Genomic DNA, 26,329 nt, shown 5'->3' on the forward strand with positions numbered 1-26,329 from the left:
CCTGACCTAGAGTGGAACCCAACCTCGCTCCGCCTGGCCAGACTCCAGAGTCCAAATCACAGACTTCCTGCCTGATCAACACCATGTCAGCCTCTTGAGCTTTTATTTTTTTTGCTTTATTTTATTAAAGCGGAGTTCCACCCAAAAGTGGAACTTCCGCTTGAAGTAATCCTCGCCCCCTGACATGCCACAATTGACGTCGTTTTTTTGGGGGGGGGGGGAGTGGGCACCTGGTTTTGAGAGGGACTTCCTGTCCCACTAGCTCCTTCCGTCTTCTGGCCGCCTAGGCGACTACTCCTCTCCCCCTAGGCAACCCCTCCATCCCTGCAATCTTCTGGGACATGTCACAGGTCCCAGAAGATTTCCTGGCCACTGACAGCGCAGCGCGACTCGCGCAGCGCGCGCCGGCTTCACACACTTATAATGCCGGCGCCGCAGAGAGGCGGGGGAGAGGAGCGAAGCATCGGGCAGCCGCATCGCTGGACCGTGGGACAGGTGAGTGTCTGTTTAATAAAAGTCAGCAGCTATACTTTTTGTAGCTGCTGACTTTTAATAAACTTAACAACCAGTGGAACTCCTCTTTAACCACCTCAATACCGGGCACTTTCACCCCCCTCCTGCCTAAGCCATTTTTCAGCTTTCAGTGCTGTCACACTTTGAATGACAATTGCGCGGTCATGCAACACTGTACCCAAATGTAATTGTGATCATTATTTCTCCCACAAATAAAGCTTTCTTTTGGTGGTATTTGATCACCTCTGTGGTTTTTATTTTTTGCGCTATAAACAAAAGAAAGGAGACAAGTTTGAAAAAGAAAACAATATTTTTTACTTTTTACTATAATAAATATCCAATTTTTTTTTTTAAACAAATTTTTTCCTCAGTTTAGGCCGATATGTATTCTTCTACATGTTTTTTGGTAAAAAAAATCGCAATAAGCGTATATTGATTGGTTTGCGCAAAAGTTATAGCGTCTACAAAATAGGGGATAGATTTATAGCATTTTTATTATTTATTTTTTTTACTAGTAATGGCGGCGATCTGCGATTTTTATCGTGACTGCGATATTGCAGCGGACATATCGGACAGACACTTTTGATACTATTTTTGACCATTCACATTTATACAGCGATCCGGGCTATAAAAATGCAATGATTACTGTATAAATGTGACTGGCAGGGAAGGGGTTAACACTAGGGGGTGATCGAGGGGTTAATTATGTTTCCTAGGGAGTGATTCTAACTGTAGGGGGCGGTGACTCACAAGGGGAGGAGACCGATCGGTGTTCCTCTGTACTGAGAACACACCATCGGTCTCCTCTCCCCTGACAGGACATGGCTCTGTTTTTACACACACATCCTTGGTCCTGCTTTGTTACCGGGTAATCGCGGTAGCCCGGCGGACATCACGTGCATCGGGTCCCAAGTGACGCGGCGGGCTTGCGCAAGTGCCACAGGTGGCAGGCGTGCCCCTTGATGGGCCGGGAAGACGAGGGCATCATATGACGCCCTCCCAGAACAAGAGCCGCGCTGCCTGGCCGTCATATGACAGCCGGCGGGCGGCAAGCGATTAAGTAGTAACTCGACTTTTGTTGAGATAAAAAAAAAATCAGATTCCTACTTTTTGTTGCTCAGAAGAAGTAGCTGTGTGCTCTCAGTGTTGTGTTGAGAAAAGCACAAGGGTCTGCATCTCTGTGGAAGTATTTATTAGGGATGCTCCGATATATTATTAGTGTTTTGCCGACAATAGAAAATATATGGTGCAGATAATGGCATGCTGCGTCCCATAAACTTCAATGCAAAATCGCGTCCTATAGACTATAATGCAAAAACACCCCCTAGTGACTTCAGTGCAAAATCGCGTACCATAGACTTCAATGCAAAAAGGCCCCCTAGTAGCTTTAATGCAAAAATCGCATCCCGTAGACTTCAATGCAAAAACGCCCCCGTAGTGACTTTGATGCGAAATCGCGCCCCATAGACTTCAATGCACAATAGCCCCCTTGTGACTTCAGTGCAAAATCGCATCCCTTAGACTTCAATGCAAAATCATGTCCCATTGACTTCAATGCAGAAACGCCCCTTAGTGACTTCAATGCAAAAACGCCAACCACATTAAATTAAAAATCAGCGTTTTTCTGATAGAAAATAAAAGGTACTGATAATCTTCAATGGAAAACACCCCCTAGTGACTTCAATGCGAAAATGCCAGCCACATTATTAAATACATCTTTTTTTTTTTTAAAAACTGTCCTGTTTCGGTTTTCGGCCAAGTGCATCCTGATTTTCGATTTCAGCACCGGAATTTTCATTTCAGTGCACTACTAGTATTTATCCCCTAGGAAGTATCTCAAAGAAATTGAAATTCCTATTGCAGAGGATGCCTAAAGTGTGATTTGTTGGGGGGCGTGGCCAAGAACGGCATGTGAACGGATGTGTTTCACAGAGCTCCCTCTTGAGATCCTCCATTTACCCTACTCCCAGCCAGAATAACCACACAATTTTTGTGCACACACATGCCACAGCTACATCGGACACCCCTGGAGACTGTGGGCATTCGATCTAGCGATATGGTGACCCGTAAACAGAAGGGAGACAGTGTGCAGCCTAATCCCCAACATGGCGCTGAGGCGGCTTCCTCCCACGTCACATGGAGATGAACAGAAAGGAGCTGGTAAGCCTCCCAAAACCCCTAATGCCCTGGGAAAAGATCCCCCCGTAGGACATGCTGTATTACGCCCAGAAGCTGCCTGAGGTAGCTAAGCAGCCCATAGAGGAGGACTTAGAAACCACCCCAGGTATCTTCCATGCTGCCCAGGAAGATACACAAATCATGCAGGGCCCCACTGGTTCCACTGACCAGCAGATTGCTGACACAGACGAGGGAGAGGGGGAAGATGATGCAGATCAACCCACACTGGCTGAAATACTCAAAGCTATCCACAAGTGCACAGCGTCAGTTGATATGCTCAAGGAACACTTTGGAGGCTTAAAAGAGGAAGTGGGGCTGATCCGCCATGATCTGCAAAAAATAAGAGAACGCACTACAGCAGCGGAGGTCCGCATAAGTGACATGGAGGATAAGTTGACACCATTGATGAGGGAGCTGCAATCGGCAGCGCGCATTGCTAAAGCCACTGAACTTAAAACAGATGCTATTGAAAACCGCCTTAGGCAGAATAATGTCCGGATAGTGGGGCTCCCCGAGAAGGTGAGAAAGGGACCCCACGGAATTTGTGGAACAATGGCTAGTGGATACATTTGGAAAGAAGGTGTTCACTCCATTGTATTCGGTGGAACGGGCTCACACGGTTCCACCTAGTTCTCTCCGGCCTGGTCACCCAACCTGCACTATCCTGGCCAGACTTCTCAATATCAAAGATAAGGAGATCGTGCTCCGTCTGGCCAGAAAATGCCACAAAATCCAGTTTAGCGGCACCCAGATCTCTTTCTATCCTGACTACTCGGCAGAAGTGCAACACCACAGGGCGAAATTTGCAGAGGTCAAGAAAAGGCTCCAACGTCTCGAGGCCACTTACGCCAGGTTATTTCCTGCTAGGCTCCGTATCCTGGCCAGGGGGCAAGCCCACTTCTTTGATTCAGCCACGGAGGCCTCCGACTGGCTGGATGCCAATGAGCATATGCTTTGCCAAGCTGGAAGAGATGCACTCAACTGCGGGATCCTAGCAGAGGGCTTCCAAACCTTGGGAGGAACTCTATCTCCTTGCGGGGATACACGCACCAAAGTTCGTTTTCTGTTATTATGTGTTGAAGTTCAGTTTAAGTGCACTTATAGTTCCAACATTATTTGCTCGAAGTAACACCACCATGTTAACCCTCTGTGGAGATACTCTGTCCCCCCAGTGTTACCCTACCCTCGAGGCCTACCTAAGCCTTCGTCCTATATTTGCTCGGCTGAGCGTACGACTGTGATGTTTTTGACTCGTAACCAGTTTACATTTGCTGTTCTATTTTTTAGGAATGATTACTGTCCCTGTAATATCCTGGAACGTTAGGGGCATCCGAGACTCCCTTAAGCGTACTATGGTATCCACCTCTATCCGCAAGCACCTACCTGCCATATGTGCACTGCAGGAGACTCATTTGGTACTGGAGACACTGTTGTGCCTGCAATTCTCTTGGGTGGGCTCGGCCTATCACTCTACTCATACCTTCTACTCCAGGGGGTGAACGTTCTGATACAACAATCCTTGGATTTTCAGCTTTTTGACAAATTGATTGACCCTGAGGGGAGATATGTGATTCTGTTATGTAGAATATTTCAAGTTAAATGTATTTTTGTAGCAGTATATATACCGCCTCCTTTCAAATCTTTGGTGCTAAAAACTCTTGATGTATAAGCTGGGCAGCCCTGACACCCCCCTCATACTAGTTGGTGATTTGAATGGGTATCCAGATCCTGTACTAGACAAACATACCCCCCCAGTGATGAGGGTTAAACACCCTTGCACTGCAATACGGAAATTTATAGAAGAAGCAGGTTGGATAGACCCATGGCGGTGCCGAAACCCGTTCCAGAAGCAATTCTCATGCTACTCTAATGCCCCGTACACACGGTCGGATTTTCCGACGGAAAATGTGTGATAGGACCTTGTTGTCGGAAATTCCGACCGTGTGTAGGCTCCATCACACATTTTCCATCGGATTTTCCGACACACAAAGTTTGAGAGCAGGATATAAAATTTTCCGTAAAATCCGTTGTCGGAAATTCCGATCGTGTGTACACAAATCCGACGGACAAAGTGCCACGCATGCTCAGAATAAATAAAGAGATGAAAGCTATTGGCCACTGCCCCGTTTATAGTCCCGACGTACGTGTTTTACGTCACCGCGTTCAGAATGATCGGATTTTCTAACAACTTTGTGTGACCGTGTGTATGCAAGACAAGTTTGAGCCAACATCCGTCGGAAAAAATCCTAGGATTTTGTTGTCGGAATGTCCGAACAAAGTCCGACCGTGTGTACGGGGCATTAGTCCCATTTTTCCCTGTCTAGAATTAATCTGTATCTCTGTACCCCGGCTGCCTCAGTTTTCATACAGGATGTACAATGCTTAGTAAGTAGTATATCCGATTACTGTCCCCTGGTGATTTATCTAACGGTGGAGCCTACCTCGACACTCCCGGGAGCTCTATGGAAGCTTAATGCCTTTTGGCTAAACCTCTTCCCCTCTCACAGTAGGATTACTGATGAGATTTCCACATACTGGCAGAACAATAGGGAACACCCTGATCCCTTAGTCACGTGGGATGCCTTTAAGGCATTCCTGAGAGGCTTATTCATGACTGAGGTCAATGTTATTAAACACAATACTCAGGTAAAGAGGGAACAGGCTGCACAGCTGGTTTGTTGATTGGAGGCGGAGTTTATTGCCAGCTCATTTGATGCTACTAGAGAAGCATGGGTAGCTGCTCAAGCGGCAGTTGACCACTTGGCGACAACCTCGGCAGATAAGAAGAGCTTCTTCAGTAGGCTGGCCTTTTATGAGGAGAGGGAGTAGACGGGTAGGCTGTTAGCCAAAATTGTGCAATCGAACCAGACTTCCCCAGCTATAGGGGCTTTACGTAATCATAAGGCAAGGGTGGTGAATGACCCAACTGTTATTATGCAAGAACTGGTGGAGTTTTACTCAGATTTGTATCGCTCTAGGCAGGATTACACTTTAGAAGAACTGCAGGATTTCCAGCAAGGAATAGAGCTACCCTGTCTGTCAGCCTCCCAGAGGCAGCTATTGGATTCCCCATAACTGAAGAAGAGTTGCAAAGTGCAGTTAACTCCTTTCTTAACTCCAAGGCTACCGGGGACGATGGGCTCCCAGTGGAGGCGTTTAAGCAGTACGTGGAGGTAATTTTACCCCACCTTCTCAAGGTGTTTAATGCAGATAGGGAAAGTCAGACTCATCTTGCCTCCATGACTAAAGCTAACATTGGTCTACTACTTAAACCCGGAAAGGATCCGCTAGATCCGAGCTCGTACAGGCCCATATCCCATTTACAGGTGGATATTAAGATTCTGGCCAAAATTCTGGCCATGAGACTTAATAAAGCCATATCTTCAATTATCCATCTGGACCATCGGGATTTATACCAGAGAGGTCTACTGTGATTAATTTGCGTAGGCTTTTCCTCAATATGCAGTCCCAAGCAGATAATATGGGGAATAGGGCCCTGCTGTCATTCGATGCCCATAAGGCCTTTGACTGCATAGAATGGCAATACTTGTGGGCCACCATGCATAAGTTTGGGTTTGGTTCCACCTTCCTATCCTGGGTGAAATTATTATACAGCTCCCCACATTAGAGAGGCAGGACGTGCATCCATGCCTTTTTCTTTACATAGAGGCACACAACAGAGCTGCCCTTTATCCCCTCTTTTGTTTGCCATTGCCATTGAGCCACTTGCTGCCTTGATCCGTTCCAACCCCCTAATTTGTGTCTTCAAATATGGCAAGATTCATGAAAAACTCATGCTCTATGCCGATGACACCATGCTACTTTTGGGGGACACTTTGAATCCCTGAGAGAAGCTATGGCGGTCATTACCAAATTTGGCGCATTTTCAGGCTTGGTAATCAACTGGACCAAATCCTTAATCTTATTGCTAGACTCTTTGGCTGGCGGTCAGGGTGACGCACTCCAAAACATTTCTGTGACTTCCTCTTTTAAATATCTGGAGGTGCATGTTACCCCACAACCCCAAGATTATGTCACCCTCAACTTATCACCACTACTGGGTCGTATAAGGGATAAAACCAAAATATGGTCCAAGCTCAAAATGTCACCGGTGAGAAGAGTGAACCTCATAAAAATGTTTTTTTTACCACAGCTTCTCTACGTCCTGCATAATACTCCCATGGTTGTCCCGCTTAAAACTTTTCACATCATAAATTTACTGTTCTGCTCCTTTATTTGGCCTAATAAACCTCCGAGGGTCAAGCTTGAGCAACTGCAAAAACCTAAAGAGAGTGGGGGTTTGGCCTTGCCCAACCCTTAGCTTTATTTCTTGGCAGCTCAGCTGCAACACATCGCTCGGGCTTTGCCGGTGGAATCAGCCGATGAAGGGGGGAGGGTGGACCTGGTGCACCACGTCACAGGGATGCACAGTGTGGCCTGGAGGCACTGGCCTACGCTAAATCCAACAAGCTTTTTTCCACCTACCTGTTGATGTAGAAGGTGTGGAATGAAGCCAGACAGCTGCAAGATATTACAGGATTCACGGGTCATAGTCTTATTTGGGACAATGGGCATTATAAGGAGCTGCAATCTTTGCAGTGTGGTGCGAGATGGAAGCGGTATGGGGTTACACACCTGGTACACATCTTCTCCAGCGGCAAACTGCACTCCTTTCCGTCTTTGCAGACTAAAAACAACCTCCCCCATCAATGTATTTCCCATACCTACAATTACATCATGCTGTCCGGGCACAATCAGATGGGTCCCTGTGGGTCCCAACCCCTATCTCCCATCTTGCATTATATGACAGAGGTTTCTCACTTTAAGGGATTTATTTCCCGGTGTTACGCCATGCTTATGTCCACACACTTGAAGGGTTTCCCGACCAACGTGGCACCCCTATGGGAGAGTGAAGTGGGCACGTTTGAGGACGATCAGTGGAAGGAGCCCCTACAGGCGGTTCAGCTGTGTTCTCTCAATGTGGCACAACTTCTGTCCCAGCTGTACATAGTATTATGGGTACATTTTACCCCCACAAGGCTGTGTAGGGTGTGTCTGAGAGAAAACTCTGAGTGTACTAGGTGTTCCGGAGACCATGGTGACCTTATACATCTATTGTGGCGCTGCCCAAGCTACATCTATATTGGTCAGGAGTTGTCGCTACCATTAATAGGGTGTTTCAGATCCATATCCCGATGGATCCTAAGCCCTGTATATTGGGTATTCTAGATGACCTCTCCATTGAGGAAATCCATAAACAAGCCATAGCTAGAGCACTCTTTCAGGCACGCAAGCGTATCCTTAGACACTGGAAAGGAAAGGAACCTCCTACTCTAGGAGAATGGACAACTCAAATCGGGGACACCCTGCACTTGGAGAAGTATATCTTCCAGCACAGGGGCTGCCCAGAAAAGTTCAACACTTTATGGTCTTCATGGTTAGATACTCCTGGTCTTAGCCCAGTGGATTTGGTCTTGGACAGACTGTGCCTCTAGCACGAAGGTTAGCTCTGATCACAATATAGAAAGGTGGCCTTCTGGGCTAACGCACTGCATATAACTAAAGAAGTTGGAGGTTAGTTAAAGGGGGGGGAGGGGGGTGAACAGGGAAAACATGTTGTACCGTATACGCATTTTCATTCATGCTAGTGGAATGTAATAACATGTCGGTTTATGCCTGTAAATACTTTTTATGGACCCTGAACTGCTGGGTTGTATATTATTGTTTACTTCAATAAAACTCTTAAGATTTGTATCTTAGCGAGACTTCTGGAAAAAACAGTGAGCCAATCACACAAGCGGGAAATTATTTTTCTGGGAAATGGTGGTGTTCTGTACACCAACACTGTACAAAGTTCCTCCAGGTTGCCCTATTGCCTTGTATTTTACAGAAAATGAGAGCAGATGCATACCTGAAAAAAGGAGAGGTAATGTTTAATAACAATAAATTACAAGGCTTGTGTAGTAATTGGATATTCTATATCATTTTTTTAAATTTACTATATTTTACCCTTTAAGCACCCAAACTTGGGTGGAAAAGAAGATCCTGGGCTATACAAATAGTCATCGATAAACAAATAAGTTATCCAGTGAAGAAAATATTCTGTAACTGCTCATACTCTATATTATTGTTAAATAGCAATAGACAATTATAAATCCCATTACACTTGAATGAATTGCTTTTCCATGCCTATGTTGACTGCCTAGCTTGACCAGTCCACACTGATATTTTAGTCATGGGTGGTTAGAATGGGCCAGTGCATCACTGGAATGACCAGAGAACTTTTATTTTATTAATAATAATGTACAGCTGATGTACCAAGAGGTGAAGTTGTGAAGATGTTCCCAAGCTAAATGTTATCCGTGCAGAGGCTCTGGCTATTTGGCTGACGCAATTACCATCAGATGATTGCTTAGGTTAAAGTGGTTGTAGAGGCAGAAGGTTTACTCTGCATTAAGGTACATACATTTCTGTGTTCAGCTCCAGCTCCCCCCCAGCCTCCCCTAAATAATTAATTGAGCCTAAAATCAGTCCATCACTGTGCTTGAGAGCAGAGGTTCTCTCCTCACTGGACATGAAAGCAGCAGTGGGAGCAATTGGCCCCTGCTGCTGTCAATCACAGCCTGTGAGGAGAGTGCGGGGCCGAGCCACGCTGTGTGTATCAATAGACACACAGAACCCAGCTCAGGACTACTGGAGAGAGTGGCTACTGCAGGACTTGGCTATCTTCCTAAAGTCCAGCACATCACAATTCCCAACTCCAGCCTGGTCATAGTACTGCACTAAACTGTCCTCCACCAGTGATTACCAGCCTCCTTTTAATACCTTACATGGCACTTACCCTTACATTTACCCCAATATCCTTGCCTGTAGATAGAGAGTGGGTAGGTCATGTACTAACTACCCTATAGACCAGGGGTCTCCAAACTTTTTCAAAAACAAAGGGACAGTTTTTTTGTCCTTCAGACTTTAGGGGGGGCAGACTGTGGCCAGTGGGAATGGAAATTTTCCTGGCATCAGTGGGAGTAAACATCACATTTGGTATTAGGTGGAGGAACAGTGCCTCATTGCTGGTGTCAATGGGAGAAATGGTGCCACATTACTGGTGTCAGTGGGAGAGATAGTACCCAATTGCTGGTGTCAGTGAGAGAAATAACAAACATGTCATACTTACCTGCCCTATGTAATGGATTTGCACAGAACAGCCCGGATCCTCCTCCTCTGGGGTCCCTCTTTGGTGCTTCTGGTCCCTCCCTCCTGTTGAGCGCCCCCACAGCAAGCAGCTTGCTATGCGGGCACCCGAGCCAAGTCCATACAGATACAGAGCCATGGCCCGGCCCAGCCCTCATTCTCTCCTCATTGGCTGACTAACTTTGACAGCAGCGGGAACCAATGGCACTGTGCTGCTGTCTCAGCCAATGAGGAGGGGAGTCCTGGGCAGCCAAGGTACACTCCTACAACATCACTGGATCTAGAGGGACCTCAGGTAAGTATTAGGGGGGTTGGGGGGGGGGGGGGCTGCTGCACACAGAAGGCTTATCTTAATCCATAGAATGCATTATGATAAAAAACCTTCTGCCTTTTCAATCACTTTAAAAAGTGGAGGTAAACCCTCACATATACCCAGTGAGGTGTACAGCCTCAGATTAAACACAGAGATGAAACTAATCTCCCTACATAAGTTTTACATGTATATCTCCTGTCTTCAGCTTTATATATTCTTTAGAAAGTTCAGATCCTGTTACAGATTTTCTGTTCCTGTTCAGCACTGCAGTGAAGTCTGGGCATACAGCTAAGACAGCTGATTGGAGGAAAGGCACACACCCCCTCTCCTCATAGGTAGAGACTTTTGTTGCTGCTAATCTGTTTATAGCATCCTCCCCGACATAAAACTCAGCCTGGTTTTATCTCCTGTGTCGGAGAACTTGTCAGAAGTCATCAGTCTGATAACAGAAGAACTGTGCAGGAGAAAGGTACAGGACATAGGACTTTGAAGAGAGATAAGAAAGCACTGCAGATTAGGGGTCGACCGATTATCGGTAAGGCCGATTATTGCAGGCCGATATCAGCATTTTCTGAAAAATCGGTATCAGTCGCAAACTAGACCGATATTACTGATATTGCTTCAAAGGGTTTTACTGGTGTGATGCTTGCAGCTGCAGGCATCACCCTGGTACCGTTCTTTAGAGCGGACGGTCAGCTTTCTTGTAATAACAACCGATGCGGCTCAGCAGCTGCTCGGCTGTTATTACACGCAGCGGGAGGGGACATCCCCCCTCCCGCCACCTTCTGCCACTCGCCCAGGCTCTCCCGTCCCACCGGAAGGCCAGAGGAACCAGCCGGAACGTCCGCCGGCTGGCCTAAGACACGAACAAAGCCGATGCTACGTTCGGGTCTTAGATCTAGTAACCCAGAAGCGATGTCATGACATCACTTCTCGAGTTACTGGCATCTTAAAGGCACCAGTTTTAAAAAAGAGAAAGTATTCAAAAATGCTGATCTTGACGTTTTGAATACTTTCAATGCAGAGGAGGGGTTTGGGGTCCCATAAAGAGTACCTGTCACAAGGGATGTGATTAAAAAAAAAAAGTGTAAATTTTTATTTTCTAAATGTACAGAATATCAGCAGACAATATCGGCTATAGGCCTGAGAGGTTGCCGAAATATCGGTATCGTATCAGCACCGAAAAAATGATATTGGTTGACCCCTACTGCAGATATATGTGCCCAGCTCAAATTTCATGAATTGGGTTTACATCCACTTTAATGCATTAAGGTGAAAAACCTTGAGGCTTTACAATCACTTTAACAAGATAAATATCTTTATACGTATATCTTGTATTCATTTAATTCCAAGTATCTGTGAAAAAAAATAGATATTCCAATATTTCTAATTCCACAGGTACCCATCCACTTGGTATTTGTGATATATCAAATCAAAGAAAATGGAAAGCCACATGTACAGTAGGTTCTCTTGTTTTTTGGAGAGCAACAAATATGTTCTCCTGTTTTTGAAGAGCATCCGAGGGGTACCACCTACGTTGTACAGTAATACCTTTGATTACAAGCATAATTCGTTCCAGGAAGCATGCTTGTAATCCAAAGCACTCGTATATCAAAGCGAGTTTCCCCATAAGAAATAATGGAAACTCAGATGATTCGTTCCACAACCACTGCTGGTGTATGCAGTACTGTATGTGACCAGAGGTGCGGGGGCGCTAGTGACACTGGGAGACACTCGGGAACTGTTGACACTTTCGGGTGCTCCAACGCACGTTATGCCCGCCCCACCCAGCTGGGAGTTTCTCCAAGTTCTCCAGGAAGCGCTGGGAGCCACCAGTGCCTCCGGACCTCTGGCCACATACAGTAATATATACACCAGCGGCTTAAGTCCTGCTCGTCTTGTGAGACAGTGCTCGCAAATCAAGTCAGGATTTAAAAAATATATACAGTGCCTTGCAAAAGTATTCACCCCCTTGGCATTTTCCGTGTTTTGTTGCCTCACAACTTGGAATTAACATAGATTGTTTGAGGATTTGCATCATTTAATTTACAGAACATGCCCCCAATTTTGAAGATTTTTTTTTTTTATTGTGAAGCAAACAACAAATAGGACAAAATAGCAGAAAAAGTCAATGTGCATAACTATTCACCCCCTGAAGTCAATACTTTGTAGAGCCACCTTTTGCTGCTATCACAGCTCTAAGTCGCTTTGGATAAGTCTCTATGAGCTTGCCACATATTACCACTGGGATTTTTGCCCATTCCTCCTTGCAAAACTGCTCCAGCTCCTTCAAGTTGGATGGTTTGCGCTTGTGAACAGCAATCTTTTAAGTCTGACCACAGATTTTCTATTGGATTGAGGTCTGGGCTTTGACTAGGCCATTCCAACACATTTACATGTTTCCCCTTAAACCACTCAAGTGTTGCTTTAGCAGTGTGTTTGGGGTCATTGTCCTGCTAGAAGGTGAACCTCCATCCTAGCCTCAAATCACACACAGAGTGGTACATGCTTTGCTTAAGAATATCCCTGTATTTAGCACCATCCATCTTTCCCTCAACTCTGACCAGTTTCCCAGTCACGATTGCTGAAAAACATCCCCACAACATGATGTTTTACTGTGGGGATGGTGTTATTTGGGTAATGTGATGTGTTGGGTTTGCGCCAGTCATAGCGTTTTCTTTGATGGCCAAAAAGTTCAATTTCAGTCTCATCAGACCAGAGCACCTTCCTCCATACATTTTGGGAGTCTCCCACATGCCCTTTCGCAAACTCAAAATGTGCCATTTTGTTTTTATGCTGAAAGTAATGGCTTTATTCTGGGCACTCTGCCATAAAGCCCAACTATTTGGAGCGTACAGCTTATTGTCGTCCTATGTATAGATACTCCAGTCTCTGCAGCTCCTCCAGGGTTACCTTAGGTCTCTGTGCTGCCTTGGTTGTGATAGATTTGATGGGGCTCCTAGGGATCATCAAAGATTTGGATATTTTTTTATGACCTAACCCTGACTTGTACTTCTGAACAACATTGTCCCTTACTTGTTTGGAGAGTTCCTTGGTCTTCATGGCAGTGTTTGGTTAGTGGTGCCTCTTGCTTAGGTGTTGCAGCCTCTGGGGCCTTTCAAAAAGGTGTGTATATGTAATGACAGATCATGTCACACATGCCCTGTACACACAACCGGTTTTGCCATCGGAATAAACTCTGAAGGTTTTTCCGGCGGAATTCCGCTCAAGCTGTCTTGCATACACACGGTCACACCAAATTCCGACCGTCAAGAACGCGGTGACATACAACATGTACGACGGGACAACACGTACAACGTCTCGTACTTGCTTCAGAGCATGCGTAATTTTTGGTACGTCGGAACAGCATACAGACGAGCGGTTTTCCCGATAGGAATTTGTTCCGTCGGAAAAATATAGAACATGTTCTCTATCTAAGTCCGTCTGAATTTTCAACGTAAAAAGTCCAATGGGGCATACACACGGTCGGAATATACGATGAAAAGCTCCCATCTGACTTTTTCTGTCGGAAATTCCGCTCGTGTGTATGCGGCATAAGATTGCACACAGGTGGAGATCATTTCACTAATTATGTGACTTCTGAAGGTAATTGGTTGCACCGGAGCTTTTTATGGGTTTCATAACAAAGGGGGAATACATACGCACATGCCACATATCAGTTTTTTATTTCTGAAAAATTGTTTTATGTATAGATTTTTCTAATTTTACTTCACAAACTTAGACTATTGTGTTCTGATCCATCACATATTAAAAAAAAACATTGAACTAAAGGCTGTAATGTAAAAAATTGGTAAAAAGCCAAGGGGGGTGAATACTTTTGCAAGGCACTGTATAGCTTGTCTTGCAAAACGCTCGTATACTGCGTTACTCGCAAACCGAGGTATCACTGTATATATTTTAGAGCCCACATAGGCAGTGCACTTCATAAATCGCATGGATAGATACACAAGATAGAAATGATTACATTTTCAAATATTTTCCTGTAACCTGTGAACTAAATTCAGATTTTCGTTTCTGATATCTCCATAGTTTACAAAGCTAGTGAAGAGAACAATTCACAGGTTACAGGAGAATGTTTTAAAACAAAATCATTTCAATCTTGATTATCTACCCATGTGTAAATAGAAGAACTTTAACCCAGTTGTCACATGCTTTTATTCTGCACATCCTCAGAGTACACTTTAGCTAATTAGATGCACAAAGTGAAGGCCAGGGTAAAAGATTTAGACACTCCGCATGTAGGCCTCAGTGCAATGACTTGTCTGAAATCCCAAAGTGTAATTTCTCCTTGGTAAAATTGCTAAAAGATCCAAATAAATTGGAAGAGGATGAAGGACACAAGTCAGCAGAGACAGACCTTAGCATTTTACTTTTCCAGGGAAACCCCTGGGCCCTGAATGCTGAACCCCTTCTCATAAATATTCTATCAAAGGTGACTTCATTATTGGTCACACTTCCATCATTCTGAACTGTGGACCTCTTTTATAAAATAAGAATAAAAGACAACAGTTACTGATTGCTGCCAGTCTGACGATTGCTTTCATTGCCCAACCTGTACCAGAATAGTGGTATTGTATTGTTATATAATCCTACTACAATTAATGCATTAATATTTTGTGCTCATATTTTCTTTCTCTTTTGCAGGCTGATCTTTGGCACTCTTTATCCTGCCTATTATTCCTACAAGGCTGTTAAGTCCAAAGACATAAAAGAATATGTAAGTGTTCATTTTAATCATCTAATTTCACGTTATTCTGTGTCTGGCATTAGGGTTGCCTCAGTAATGACAAGCAGATAATTACAGGATCCATTTGTACATGAATCATGTTCTTCTGTAATGGGCTTATTCCATAAGAGCAAGATACAGTAAGTGCAGTAACACATGGCAGCTAATCAGCAATCATATTCTTTGATCTTACTTTAGGGGCTCGTTCACACAGGTAGCCAGGGGGTAGTAAAAGCAGGCGGTCCTGCCGCTACTCAACGCTGTACATGTACTACAGCTGTGATGCTTTACTTCATGGTTGGAGCCATAATCAAGTGGCTTCCTGCATTCGGCGGGCGGTACCACCACTGAAAGCGACCCAAGATATTACCAGTTTTATAGTTCATTTTTATGTGCTTATGTTTTTTTTTTAATTGGTGTGAACACTGCATTGAATGGGTTGGAAACTGAAAGGTTGTTTGGACCTGAGAATTACATTAAAGTGGAGTTCCACCCACTTTTACAACTCTTCAGCACCCCTCACTATACTGTGCACTGTAAACAAATTGGATATTTTTTTATTTTTTTTCTCAGCACCTACTGTATATCTGCTGTATTCATTTTTCACTTCCTCCTCCCTGGTCGTGGCCCATCGCATCATTTCCTGTTTGCAATGCCTTCTGGGTAGGGGCGGCAACTTCCTCTGACACTGCCATTGCTATGGAAACCTGACCTGAAACCTATTACGCTGCTTGTGCTGCACTGAGCATGTGCGAGATCTGCAAGGATGAGATCCAGGAAGAAATACAGTCTGGCTTCAGATGCCCACACTTAAGATGGCCACGGCCTGCTGTGTTTATAAAATAACAAACTACTGCTATAAACTAACAAAACAGACCTTAGTTTACAGACTAACTTTACTAGAATACATTAAGCTTGTGTATTATAGGGGTATTTTTATTTAAAAAGTATAATTTCGGCCGGAACACCACTTTAACCACTTCAGCGCCGAAAGGATTTGCCCCCTTTGTGACCAGAGCACTTTTTGCGATTCGGCACTGCGTCGCTTTAACTGACAATTGCGCAGTGGTGCGACGTTGTACCCAAAAAAAATTGACGTCCTTTTTTTCCCACACATAGAGCTTTCTTTTGGTGGTATTTGATCGCCTCTGCAGTTTTTATTTTTTGCGCTATATATAAAAAAAGAGCGACAATTTTGAAAAAAAAAGCAATATTTTTTACTTTTTGCTATAATAAATATCCCCCAAAAATATATAAAAAAAAAAGATTTTTTCCCTCAGTTTAGGCCGATATGTATTCTTCTATATATTTTTGGTAAAAAAAAAAAAAAAAATCGCAATAAGCGTATATTAATTGGTTTTTGCAAAATTTATAGTATCTACAAAATAGGGGATAGTTTTATGGCATTTTTATTATTAATTTTTTTTTTTAATTAGTAATGGCGGCGATCTGCGATTTTTATTGTGACTGCGACATTATGGCGGACACATCGGACACTTTTGACACTATTTTGGGACCACTGTCATTTATACAGCGATCAGTGCTATAAAAAAGCACTGATTACTGTGTAAACGACACTGGCAGGGAAGGGGTTAACACTAAGGCGCGATCAAGGAGTTAAGTGTGTCCTAGGGAGTGATTCTAACTTTGGGGGGGATGGGCTTCAACACACATGACAGCGATCACTGCTCTCGATGACAGAGAGCAGTGATCTCTGTCATGACATAAGGCAGAACAGGGAAATGCTTTGTTTACAAAGGCATCTCTCCGTTCTACCTCTCCGTGACACGATCGCGGACATCAAGTCTGCGGGACCCACAGTCACGGAGAACGCAGCGGGCAATGCCACTTCTTAAAGGGGACATACCTGTATGCCCTTTTGCTCACCCATGCCATTCAGCCGACGTATATCGTCATGCAGTGGTCGGGAAGCAGTTCCCATCCCATGCCTGCTAAGATGAAGATGTTATTTGAGTTCACTTAGAATACAAATGCTGTGGCTTCCTTTCTATAAAATAAAGGTCTTGCGAGCTATTACTAAATACTACCAGTGTAATAAGATACATATGCTTGTGTATCCACACATGCATACAAAAATTCAGCCGCTGACAATGTTCACAGTCCCATAGGTGCAAAAATAAATACTTAACAATAAAGTGTCACGCTAAGCAATCAATATCCAATATGCATATATAAAGTGCCAATATAAATATTATAAATGCATATATAAAAAAAACTTCATACCATATAACTACAATAAAGTGCTGTAGTACTCAAATATTTCATAACATCCCCTGTACAAACATGCTTTATTTGTGAAAGTCCATATTGAACAATATGTTGAAGATCCCCATATAGGATATATAAAGTGAAGATCCTTGTAAAAAGTGCTCCAAACTTAGAAATACGTTCCAGCACTCCCGTGCTCCCCCTTTGTGGTTATCCTCACCTCAAAGCATGTGACTGCAAAACTAAGATTTGTCTAAACATGCTGATGATCCACCCCTGGGCTCTATGGAAATAACTGCTCAGGTGTCCTGGATCCTCCTAGAATGGCATCATGATAATGGAAAGAAAAACGAACTGGATAGTGTAATAACGTTTAACCACCTCAATACCGGGCACTTTCACCCCCTTCCTGCCCAAGCCATTTTTCAGTTTTCAGCGCTGTCGCACTTTGAATGACAATTGCGCGGTCATGTTACACTGCACCCTAATGAAATTTTTATCATTTTTTCCCCACAAATAGAGCTTTCTTTTGGTGGTATTTGATCACCTCTGCGGTTTTTACTTTTTGCGTTATAAACAAAAGAACAGGGACAATTTTGAAAAAACACAATATTTTTTACTTTTTGCTATAATAAATATCCAATTTTTTTTTTTTTTTTTTAACAAATTTTTTCCTCAGTTTAGGCCGATACGTATTCTTCTACATATTTTTGGTAAAAAAAAATTGCGATAAGCGTATATTGATTGGTTTGCGCAGAAGTTATAGCGTCTACAAAATAGGGGATAGATTTATAGCATTTTTATTATTTATTTATTTTTTACTAGTAATGGCGGCGATCTGCGATTTTTATTGTGACTGCGATATTGCGGCGGACACATCGGACACTTTTGACACATTTTTGGGATCATTCACATTTATACAGCGATCAATGCTATAAAATTGCATTGATTACTGTGTAAATGTGACTGGCAGGGAAGGGGTTAACATTAGGGGGCGATCGAGGGGTTAATGTATGACCTAAGGAGGTGATTCTAACTGTGGGGGGAGGGGACTGACTGGGGGAGGTGACCGATCGGTGTCCCTATGTACAAGGGACACGCCGTACAAGGGACATGCCATCGGTCTCCTCTCCTCTCTGACAGGACGTGGACCTGTGTTTACATGCACAGATCCACGGTCCTGCTCTGTTACCCGGCAATCGCGGGTGCCCGGCGGACATCGCGGCCGCCGGGCACGCGCACCGGGTCCCGAGGACGTCATATGACGTCCGCCCAGAACAACAGAAGCCTCGTCCGGCCGTCATATGACGGTGGGCGGTGGCTTAGTGGTTAAAGGGGTTGTAAAGGTAAAAGTTTTTTCACCTTAATGCATTCTATTCATTAAGGTGAAAAAACATCCAACAATACCGGCCCCCCCTGCCCCCCTGTTTTACTTACCTGTTCCCTCGAAAGTCCCGCGCTCGCCCCCGACATCCTCTTCGCAGGTCGGCCTGGCCGTTGATTGGTTACAGTGGATGGATTGAAAGCAGCGTAGCCATTGGCTCACGCTGCTGCCAATCACATCTAATGACGCGGCGCGCCGGGGGGCGGGGCCAAGTGATACAGTGAGCAGCTATGGCCACCAGCTGTATCACGGGAGCGTACCCGCAAGCACTCAACACCATGCGAGGGAGCTCGCATGAAGGTGTTGAGTCCTTGCGGGGGGGGGCGCCGAGGGACCCCAGAAGACCAGGTTTGGGGCCACTCTGTGCAAAACGAGCTGCACAGTGGAGGTAAGTATAACATGTTTGTTATTTAAAAAGAAAATATATATCTTTAGTGATCCTTTAAAATACTTTATTAAAAAAAAAAAAAATACAGAATGGGTACTCACATGTTCAAGGTGCTTGCAGCGCACCAAACTGCAACAGGCAAATCTGTGTGTGCCCGTGGGGCTATCGTTCCGTGTAGCGATCTCCGCAGGGAATCACGTGTCTTCCTCAGGCAAATCCCCCTGAGGAAGACACGTAATTCCCTGTGTTGTCACGCGTTGGGGAGGGGACAGGACTGTGTTGGTAGCAGCAGCTGTGAAGACCGCTACACAGAACGATTGCCCCACGGGCACACACAGATTTGCCTGTTGTAGTTTGGTGCGCTGCAAGCACCGTGAACATGTGAGTACCCATTCTGTATTTTTTTTTTTTTAAATAAGGCATTTTAAAGCGATATTACACTATCCAGTTCATTTTTTTTCCATTATTATGATGCTACCACTCTAGGAGGATCCAGGACACCTGAGCAGTTATTTCCATAGAGCCCAGGGGTGGATCATCAGCATGTTTAGACAAATCTTACTTTTGCGGTCACACGCTTTGAGGTGAGGATAACCACAAAGGGGGAGCACGGGAGTGCTGGCACGTATTTCTAAGTTTGGAGCACTTTTCACAAGGATCTTCACTTTATATATCCTATATGGGGATCTTTAACATATTGTTCAACATGGACTTTCACTATTAAAGCATGTTTGTACACAGAATGTTATGAAATATTTGAGCAATACAAGACTTTATTGTAGTTATATGGCATGAAGTATGTATCTTTATATATGCATTTATAATACAGTAATACCTTGGATTACAAGCCTAATTCGTTCCAGAAGAATGTTTGTAATCCAAAGCACTCGTATATCAAAGCGAGTTTCCCCATAGGAAATAATGGAAACTCAGATAATCCTTTCCAGAGCCACTGCTTGTCTTTGCAGTACCGCATGTGGCCAGAGGTGCATGGGCGCCGGCGACACTTGGAAACACTCAGAGACACTAGGGAACGGAGTTTTTCACTGGCACCCATGCGCCTCTGGCCAAATGCGGTACTGCACACCCAGCGGCTTGAAACCTGCTCATCTTGCGAGACAAGGCTCACAAAGCGAGTCAGGATTTTTTTTTAATTGCAAAACGCTCATAAACCACGTTACTCGTAATCCGAGGTTCCACTGTATTTATATTGGCACTTTATACGCAGATATGCATTTATAAGATTTATATTGGCATTTTATACATGGATATTGGATATTGATTGCTTAGCACAACACTTTATTGTTAAGTGTGGCTTCCTTTCTTTTTGGTATTCCTGTCAGTGTGGTGAGCACAGGTGACATCCGGACCAAGGAGGGACGGAGCGGTGGGGTTGGATTGGAGTCTTTAACGCGCATTTAATAGGAATTCTGAACAGAAAGGCGGCAGCAATTTTTGCACTATAGGTGGATTCACATAGAATCTCTATCTTAGGTAATATTGCCTTTTTCTTGTTCTGGTGAAAACTGCCTAAGCTCCCATTCACACCCGTGCGACTTGTCCTGCGATTTGACGGTTTAAAATTGCATGACAAGAAGCACCCTATTTGTGCCTATGGAACCGTTCAAATCAGTGCAACGCCGACTTGCACAGATTTAAAAAAGGTTCCTGCACTATTTTAGGCGATTCCATGTGCGACTGGCATAGACATCTATGCATGAAGTCGCACAGATGTTGGCAAGCCGCACCTAAAATCGCACTGACCGGCGGCTTTGAAATCGCACTGAAGCAGTGCGATTTCAAAGCCACATTCAGTGTGAACAGGGTGTAAGGGGATACATCAACCTTAGGAGAGATTTCCTCTCACTTCCTGTTGTGCCCACAGAGAAAAAGTGAAGGGCAATCTCTCCAACAGTACACAGACAGCAGAATAACCAGGGTTCTAACCATTTCCTATATAATCTGAACCCATTACCCCTTCAAAAATAATTTAATGTTAGTAGTTCTAAAATGTACCTCTGAAGAAATAAGTTACATTTATATTTATCTTACCCCCATCTTCATCACTGCTGCAAGGTTGACTTAAGTGTTTTCTTTCCTTTTTATTCTTTTTAATGTATATTTTTTTATTCTTTTTACTTTGATTTTGATGTATAATAGACATCAGTTATTACACATTCAACAAGACAAGACAAATCCACCACGTTTTCAGCTATAACAGCTTCAACTCTTCTGGGAAGGCTGTTCACAAGGTTTAGGAGTGTGTCTATGGGAATGTTTGATCATTCTTCCAGAAGCCCATTTGTGAGGTCAGGCACTGATGTTGGACGAGAAGGCCTGGCTCACAGTCTCCGCTCTACTTCAAATCAAAGGTGTTCTTTTAGGTTGACGTCAGGACTCTGTGCAGGCCAGTTCCTCCACCCCAAACTCGCACATCCGTGTCTTTATGGACCTTGCTTTGTGCACTGGTCCAAATCATTTGGCGGAGGGGGGATTATGGTGTGGGGTTGTTTTTCAGGGGTTGGGCTTGGCCCCTTAGTTCCAGTGAAGGGAACACTAAAGGCGTCGGCATACCCAGACATTTTGGACAATTTAATACTCCCAACTTTGTGGGAACAGTTTGGGGACGGCCCTTTCTGTTCCAACATGACTACGCACCAGTGCACAAAGCAAGGTCCATAAAGACATGGATGAGTGAGTTTGGGGTGGAGGAACATTACTAGCCTGCACAGAGTTCTCACCTCACCCCATTAGAAGACCTTTGGGATGAATTAGAGCAGAGAGCCAGGCCTTCTCATCCAACATCAGTGCCTGACCTCACAAATGCGCTTCTGGAACAATGGTCAAACATTCCCATAGACACACTCCTAAACCTCGTTGACAGCCTTCCCAGGAGAGTTCAAGCTGTTATAGCTGCAATGGGTGGGCCAACTCAATATTGAACCCTACATACTAATGCCCTGTACACACGGTCGGACTTTGTTCGGACATTCCGACAACAAAATCCTAGGATTTTTTCCGACGGATGTTGGCTCAAACTTGTCTTGCATACACACGGTCACACAAAGTTGTCGGAAAATCCGATCGTTCTGAACGCGGTGACGTAAAACACATACGTCGGGACTATAAACGGGGCAGTGGCCAATAGCTTTCATCTCTTTATTTATTCTGAGCATGCGTGGCACTTTGTGCGTCGGATTTGTGTACACACGATCGGAATTTCCGACAACGGATTTTGTTGTTGGAAAATTTTATCTCCTGCTCTCCAACTTTGTGTGACGGAAAATCCGATGGAAAATGTCCGATGGAGCCCACACACGGTCGGAATTTCCGACAACACGCTCCGATCGGACATTTTCCATCGGAAAATCCGACCGTGTGTACGGGGCATAAGACTGGGATGATATTAAAATTCATGTGCGTGTAAAGGCAGGCCTCCCAATACTTTTGACAATATAGTGTATAATCCCATTGGGGAATATCATCCCTAATAAAGTGCACGACCAAAATATTCATGTAACAAAAGGGACTTTAAATATATCTCCAACGGTTTTACAAAAAAAAAGACGTCATTAAAAATAATCATACATCTTTATTAATACATAATAAAAATATATATCAAATCTTTTAAAAATGTGATGCCAGTTAGGTTATATATAGTATAGGGACCTAAATAGTAGAGTCCCCGGAGACCTTTAGATGTGGGTCAACACTTTTCGCGGGAGGTGGAGATCCGTTTCATGGAAAACCCAGCTTCCTCAGGACCTCGGATCAACCCACATCTAAAGGTATTTTTAATATGTATGAATAAAGATGTATGATTATTTTTAATTGTGTTTCTTCTTTGTTTGTAAAACCATTGGAGATAGCTTTAAAGTCACTTTTGTTAAATGAATTTGTTCAGCATCCCCAGATTTGATCAAACTTGGAAGATAGACCTTTGTTGGCATGGTTGAACGTATAAAAGAGTAAGGTTGCATTGACTAAGGCTTTCCAAGCTTGTAGTGTGGATACACTGGAGTTTTCCCAACACAAAATAATGAGCTTTCTAACACAGAAGAACAATAAGTTAGGTAACATCTTGATTGCTATAGAAGGGGCTAAATTATCACCCAAACCTAACAAGGCAAGAATTTTTGGAGGGGATGAGTGAGATGGTGTGAAGTGGTCTAACACCAGCAATCACTTTTTGCCAGTAGAGTTGTATGGTGGGACAGTCCCAGGGAATATGCATAACGTTCACCTGGGGATAAATCCCCACTGCAACAACACTAGACCCGAAGGCTACTCCATTAGAGGTCCAACGACATGCAGTTGAAGCCAGCCGGAAAATAATGATCGATCCAGGGTGTCCCAATATATTTAAATCTAAAATCTGAATCTTTAAGGGATGCTGCCATTTTACAGTAAGAAAAAAAAAATCTGTTTCACTTGGGTGATTGTAGGAGAAGATGACCATCACATCAGAACCTGTTTAGCTCCAGTAAAAAAAATGTCGAAGACATGAAATTGGGTAGTTCCCTTTCCTTTTAATGAGAGGACCTTACTAATGATGGATGCTGTGATGATTTGGGGTATTTTAGCTCATTGGTAGCGCCAGTGAGTCCACTCCACAAAGTTCATTTTACGTCTTTTTCTGCCCACTTTTATTGAAGAAGGTGAATGTTCACAGCAAAATAATTTCCTTTGCAAGGGTTCTCACCATCAGTGTGTCAAAACAAACAGTACTCTATCTCGTGGTTCTTCTTTGCAGTATCTCTGCATAAGCCTCCTGCCATGGTCCTCTAGACCGTCAACCAGAGGCGTAGCTTGAAGCTTGCAAAAATTGCAAGAATTGACCTGGACCCCCCCACTACTTCCAACGTCCGTTCAGATACATCCACCGCACGCCAAGATACTCAAAGTGGCTTAAGGGTTTTGAGTTCCCAGAGTTCCTCTTTACATTAGAGGACAGGGATTACCACTGGAGAATCAGAGGACAGGGACCCTTGGCAGGTCACTTGGCAGAGCTTCTTTCCCATCCCAGCACTGTAAACCCCCCCCCCACACACACACACACACACTACACAGGGCTGAAATCACATTCCTTTACACACAGTCTGTCAGTCTTCACAGGGTGTATCTGGCTTTTATGTTGCCCTTCTGACCTGTGAAATTCTCAGGTCGGAACGGCAGTGTAGTTGCAGTAGGCAGATACACCCTGTGCAGATCATGGCTAACTGGCTGTGTTGTAAAGGAATGTGATTTCAGCCCTGTTAAAGGAGGAACAGTATAGAGTGCTGTAATGGGAAAGGAGCTCAGCAGCCCGGCATAGCATCCAGGGCGGAGGGGGTGATCAGGGGGCTTTGGGGGGGGGGCAACTTAGATCTGGGAGGGCAAAGCCACATGACACAAAATCTGGAGCCTGCAGCCCTTCTGGGCCCCCTGAGGAGGTGTTAAGGGATTTGTTTTAGCAATTTCTGAAGGTTTCTCTGTGCAAAACATGGCCCAAACTGCCAAAATAAACCGTGGGATGGGCTCTCCTTTCTACAAAGCCTTTGGACATGGTCCACCAGATCATTATATTATCACTGGAAGAAATGCAATATGTTTTTACAACTGCATGCAGTATTGTATGTTACCTTATAAAATGAGTGTTTTAGTGACTTCTTGGTTTATTATGCGTATATGTGTGTACAGAGAGATAAGGGAGGTGTGGCTCACAGTTGTATGTTGGTTACTGATAATGATGCTGTTTAGTCTCTCCTTGGTTGCTGGTGGTGTTGTACCATACTTTATAGCCACACAACAATTTTAGATTACTCTGAAGCATATTACAGGGCCTCTGATACGCCTTCGGTCACATACCACACAACTTTCTGAAATAATTACCTCTTTTACTACTAACACTTTAAACCCTTTTATTATTTCAGGCAAATAAAAAAAAAAAACAGAACATAATTTTTTTTTCACAAAATGCACATTTCGTATATGAGTAACTTACAATTTCAACATCAGCAAAAACAGATACTATAAAATCACAAATCCCATAAACACACTGATGACTATTTAGAACAATAAAAATAATGTGTAGCCTAAAGAAATAAAAACGATAAATAGTAAAGAAATAAAACTCCTTCAAGGTAGACAATGAAAAATATGTTAACCTCCCGGCTTTTCCTATACACTACTGTTTTAAAATTAGGAGCTGTAATTTATAGGAACATAAAGCTAGTATGAGCTACTTACTTTACTTTACTGCTTTATGGTTAAGGAACACGTAGCTAAAGAGCCCAAAAGATGGAGAGTTGGCGGCTATGCAGTCAGCCCATGAACCACATGACAAAACACCAAACCACATTTAAGATGGAAAAATCCATTTTAGCGCCATGGAGCAGAGAAGTACATTAGCTTCAGGGTACAGTCAGATATTTCTGGAGAGACAGACATTGGAGTGTTTCCTAGCCTTTTACATTTTTTTTTGTTGTAAACTTAAGTGCAGAAAAAAATGGTTTTAGCTTAGACAAACGTTAGCTGCACATAGTGTGGTGCATTATATTTATTAGTGTCACTCCACTGTTCCTCTGTGGCAGCCAAAGGCGTTCATAGTGAAGCTACGTCTCCCACAGCTTGTGAAATGTCAGGCGACAGATTTGCTTCCTGCAAAGCCCAACCCCTTTAACTATGGTATCGTGGTGGCTGAAGAATAGGACAATTGAAATTATTGTGTTCCTACCCAGTTCCCAGCTGGTAATTTAATAACTTTGATAAGATCGACCAAATTAAAGAACTGTGTAAAAAAACGGGTTGATGAAAAGTTACCCCAAATTAGTAATATAAAAAAAAAATCACAAAAAACACAACTTTGCATGTGCCTCTAATAATAACACAAAAGCGCAGTTGAAAATAAAAATATACAATTTTATTAAATCTATACATTAAAAACATTCTGACATTGGTTAAGACAATACTGGAATTACATTTGAGGTCAAAATCATATCAACAACCAATCCCTGAAAAACCTAGTTGGGATATCAAGATGCTCGCTATGATAGGATCAACACGTTTCACGGGAGTGCCTGCTTCCTCAGGATCCTAGAGACCTCATCATTAATTCCATATCATTATAAATGCCATAATGTGCCATTATACGGCCCCAACCTGCCACTATACCACCCTAACCTGCCAGTATACCGCCCTAATCTGTCAGTATACCCCCCTAATCTGACACTATACTGCCCTATAAGAATTATAATGCCATATAAGAAGCTAACAAGTGAAAGAAAAACAGATAAACGTAATGACAAAATATTCTACCAGATATATACAGTTATACATAGAAAAGCATCCTCACAGGAAAACAAGGAACAGAAAAAAAAACAATATACATTTTTTAAAATATAAAGA

General features: G+C 43.6%; 1 protein-coding gene across 3 annotated transcripts in view; it reads left to right on the forward strand.

Annotated features, from left to right (window-relative positions):
* REEP1 (receptor accessory protein 1) overlaps positions 1-26,329 on the forward strand; it is a 169,955-nt gene that overhangs the window by 64,380 nt on the left and 79,246 nt on the right. For all 3 annotated transcript variants that reach the window (XM_073610975.1, XM_073610974.1, XM_073610976.1), the window contains exon 2: positions 14,861-14,933. In XM_073610975.1, coding sequence (XP_073467076.1) covers positions 14,861-14,933 — 73 coding nt within the window. The remainder of the gene's footprint in view (positions 1-14,860; positions 14,934-26,329) is intronic.

Source organism: Aquarana catesbeiana, linkage group LG01 (assembly GCF_042186555.1).
Source record: "Aquarana catesbeiana isolate 2022-GZ linkage group LG01, ASM4218655v1, whole genome shotgun sequence".
NCBI classification, from domain to species: domain Eukaryota; kingdom Metazoa; phylum Chordata; class Amphibia; order Anura; family Ranidae; genus Aquarana; species Aquarana catesbeiana.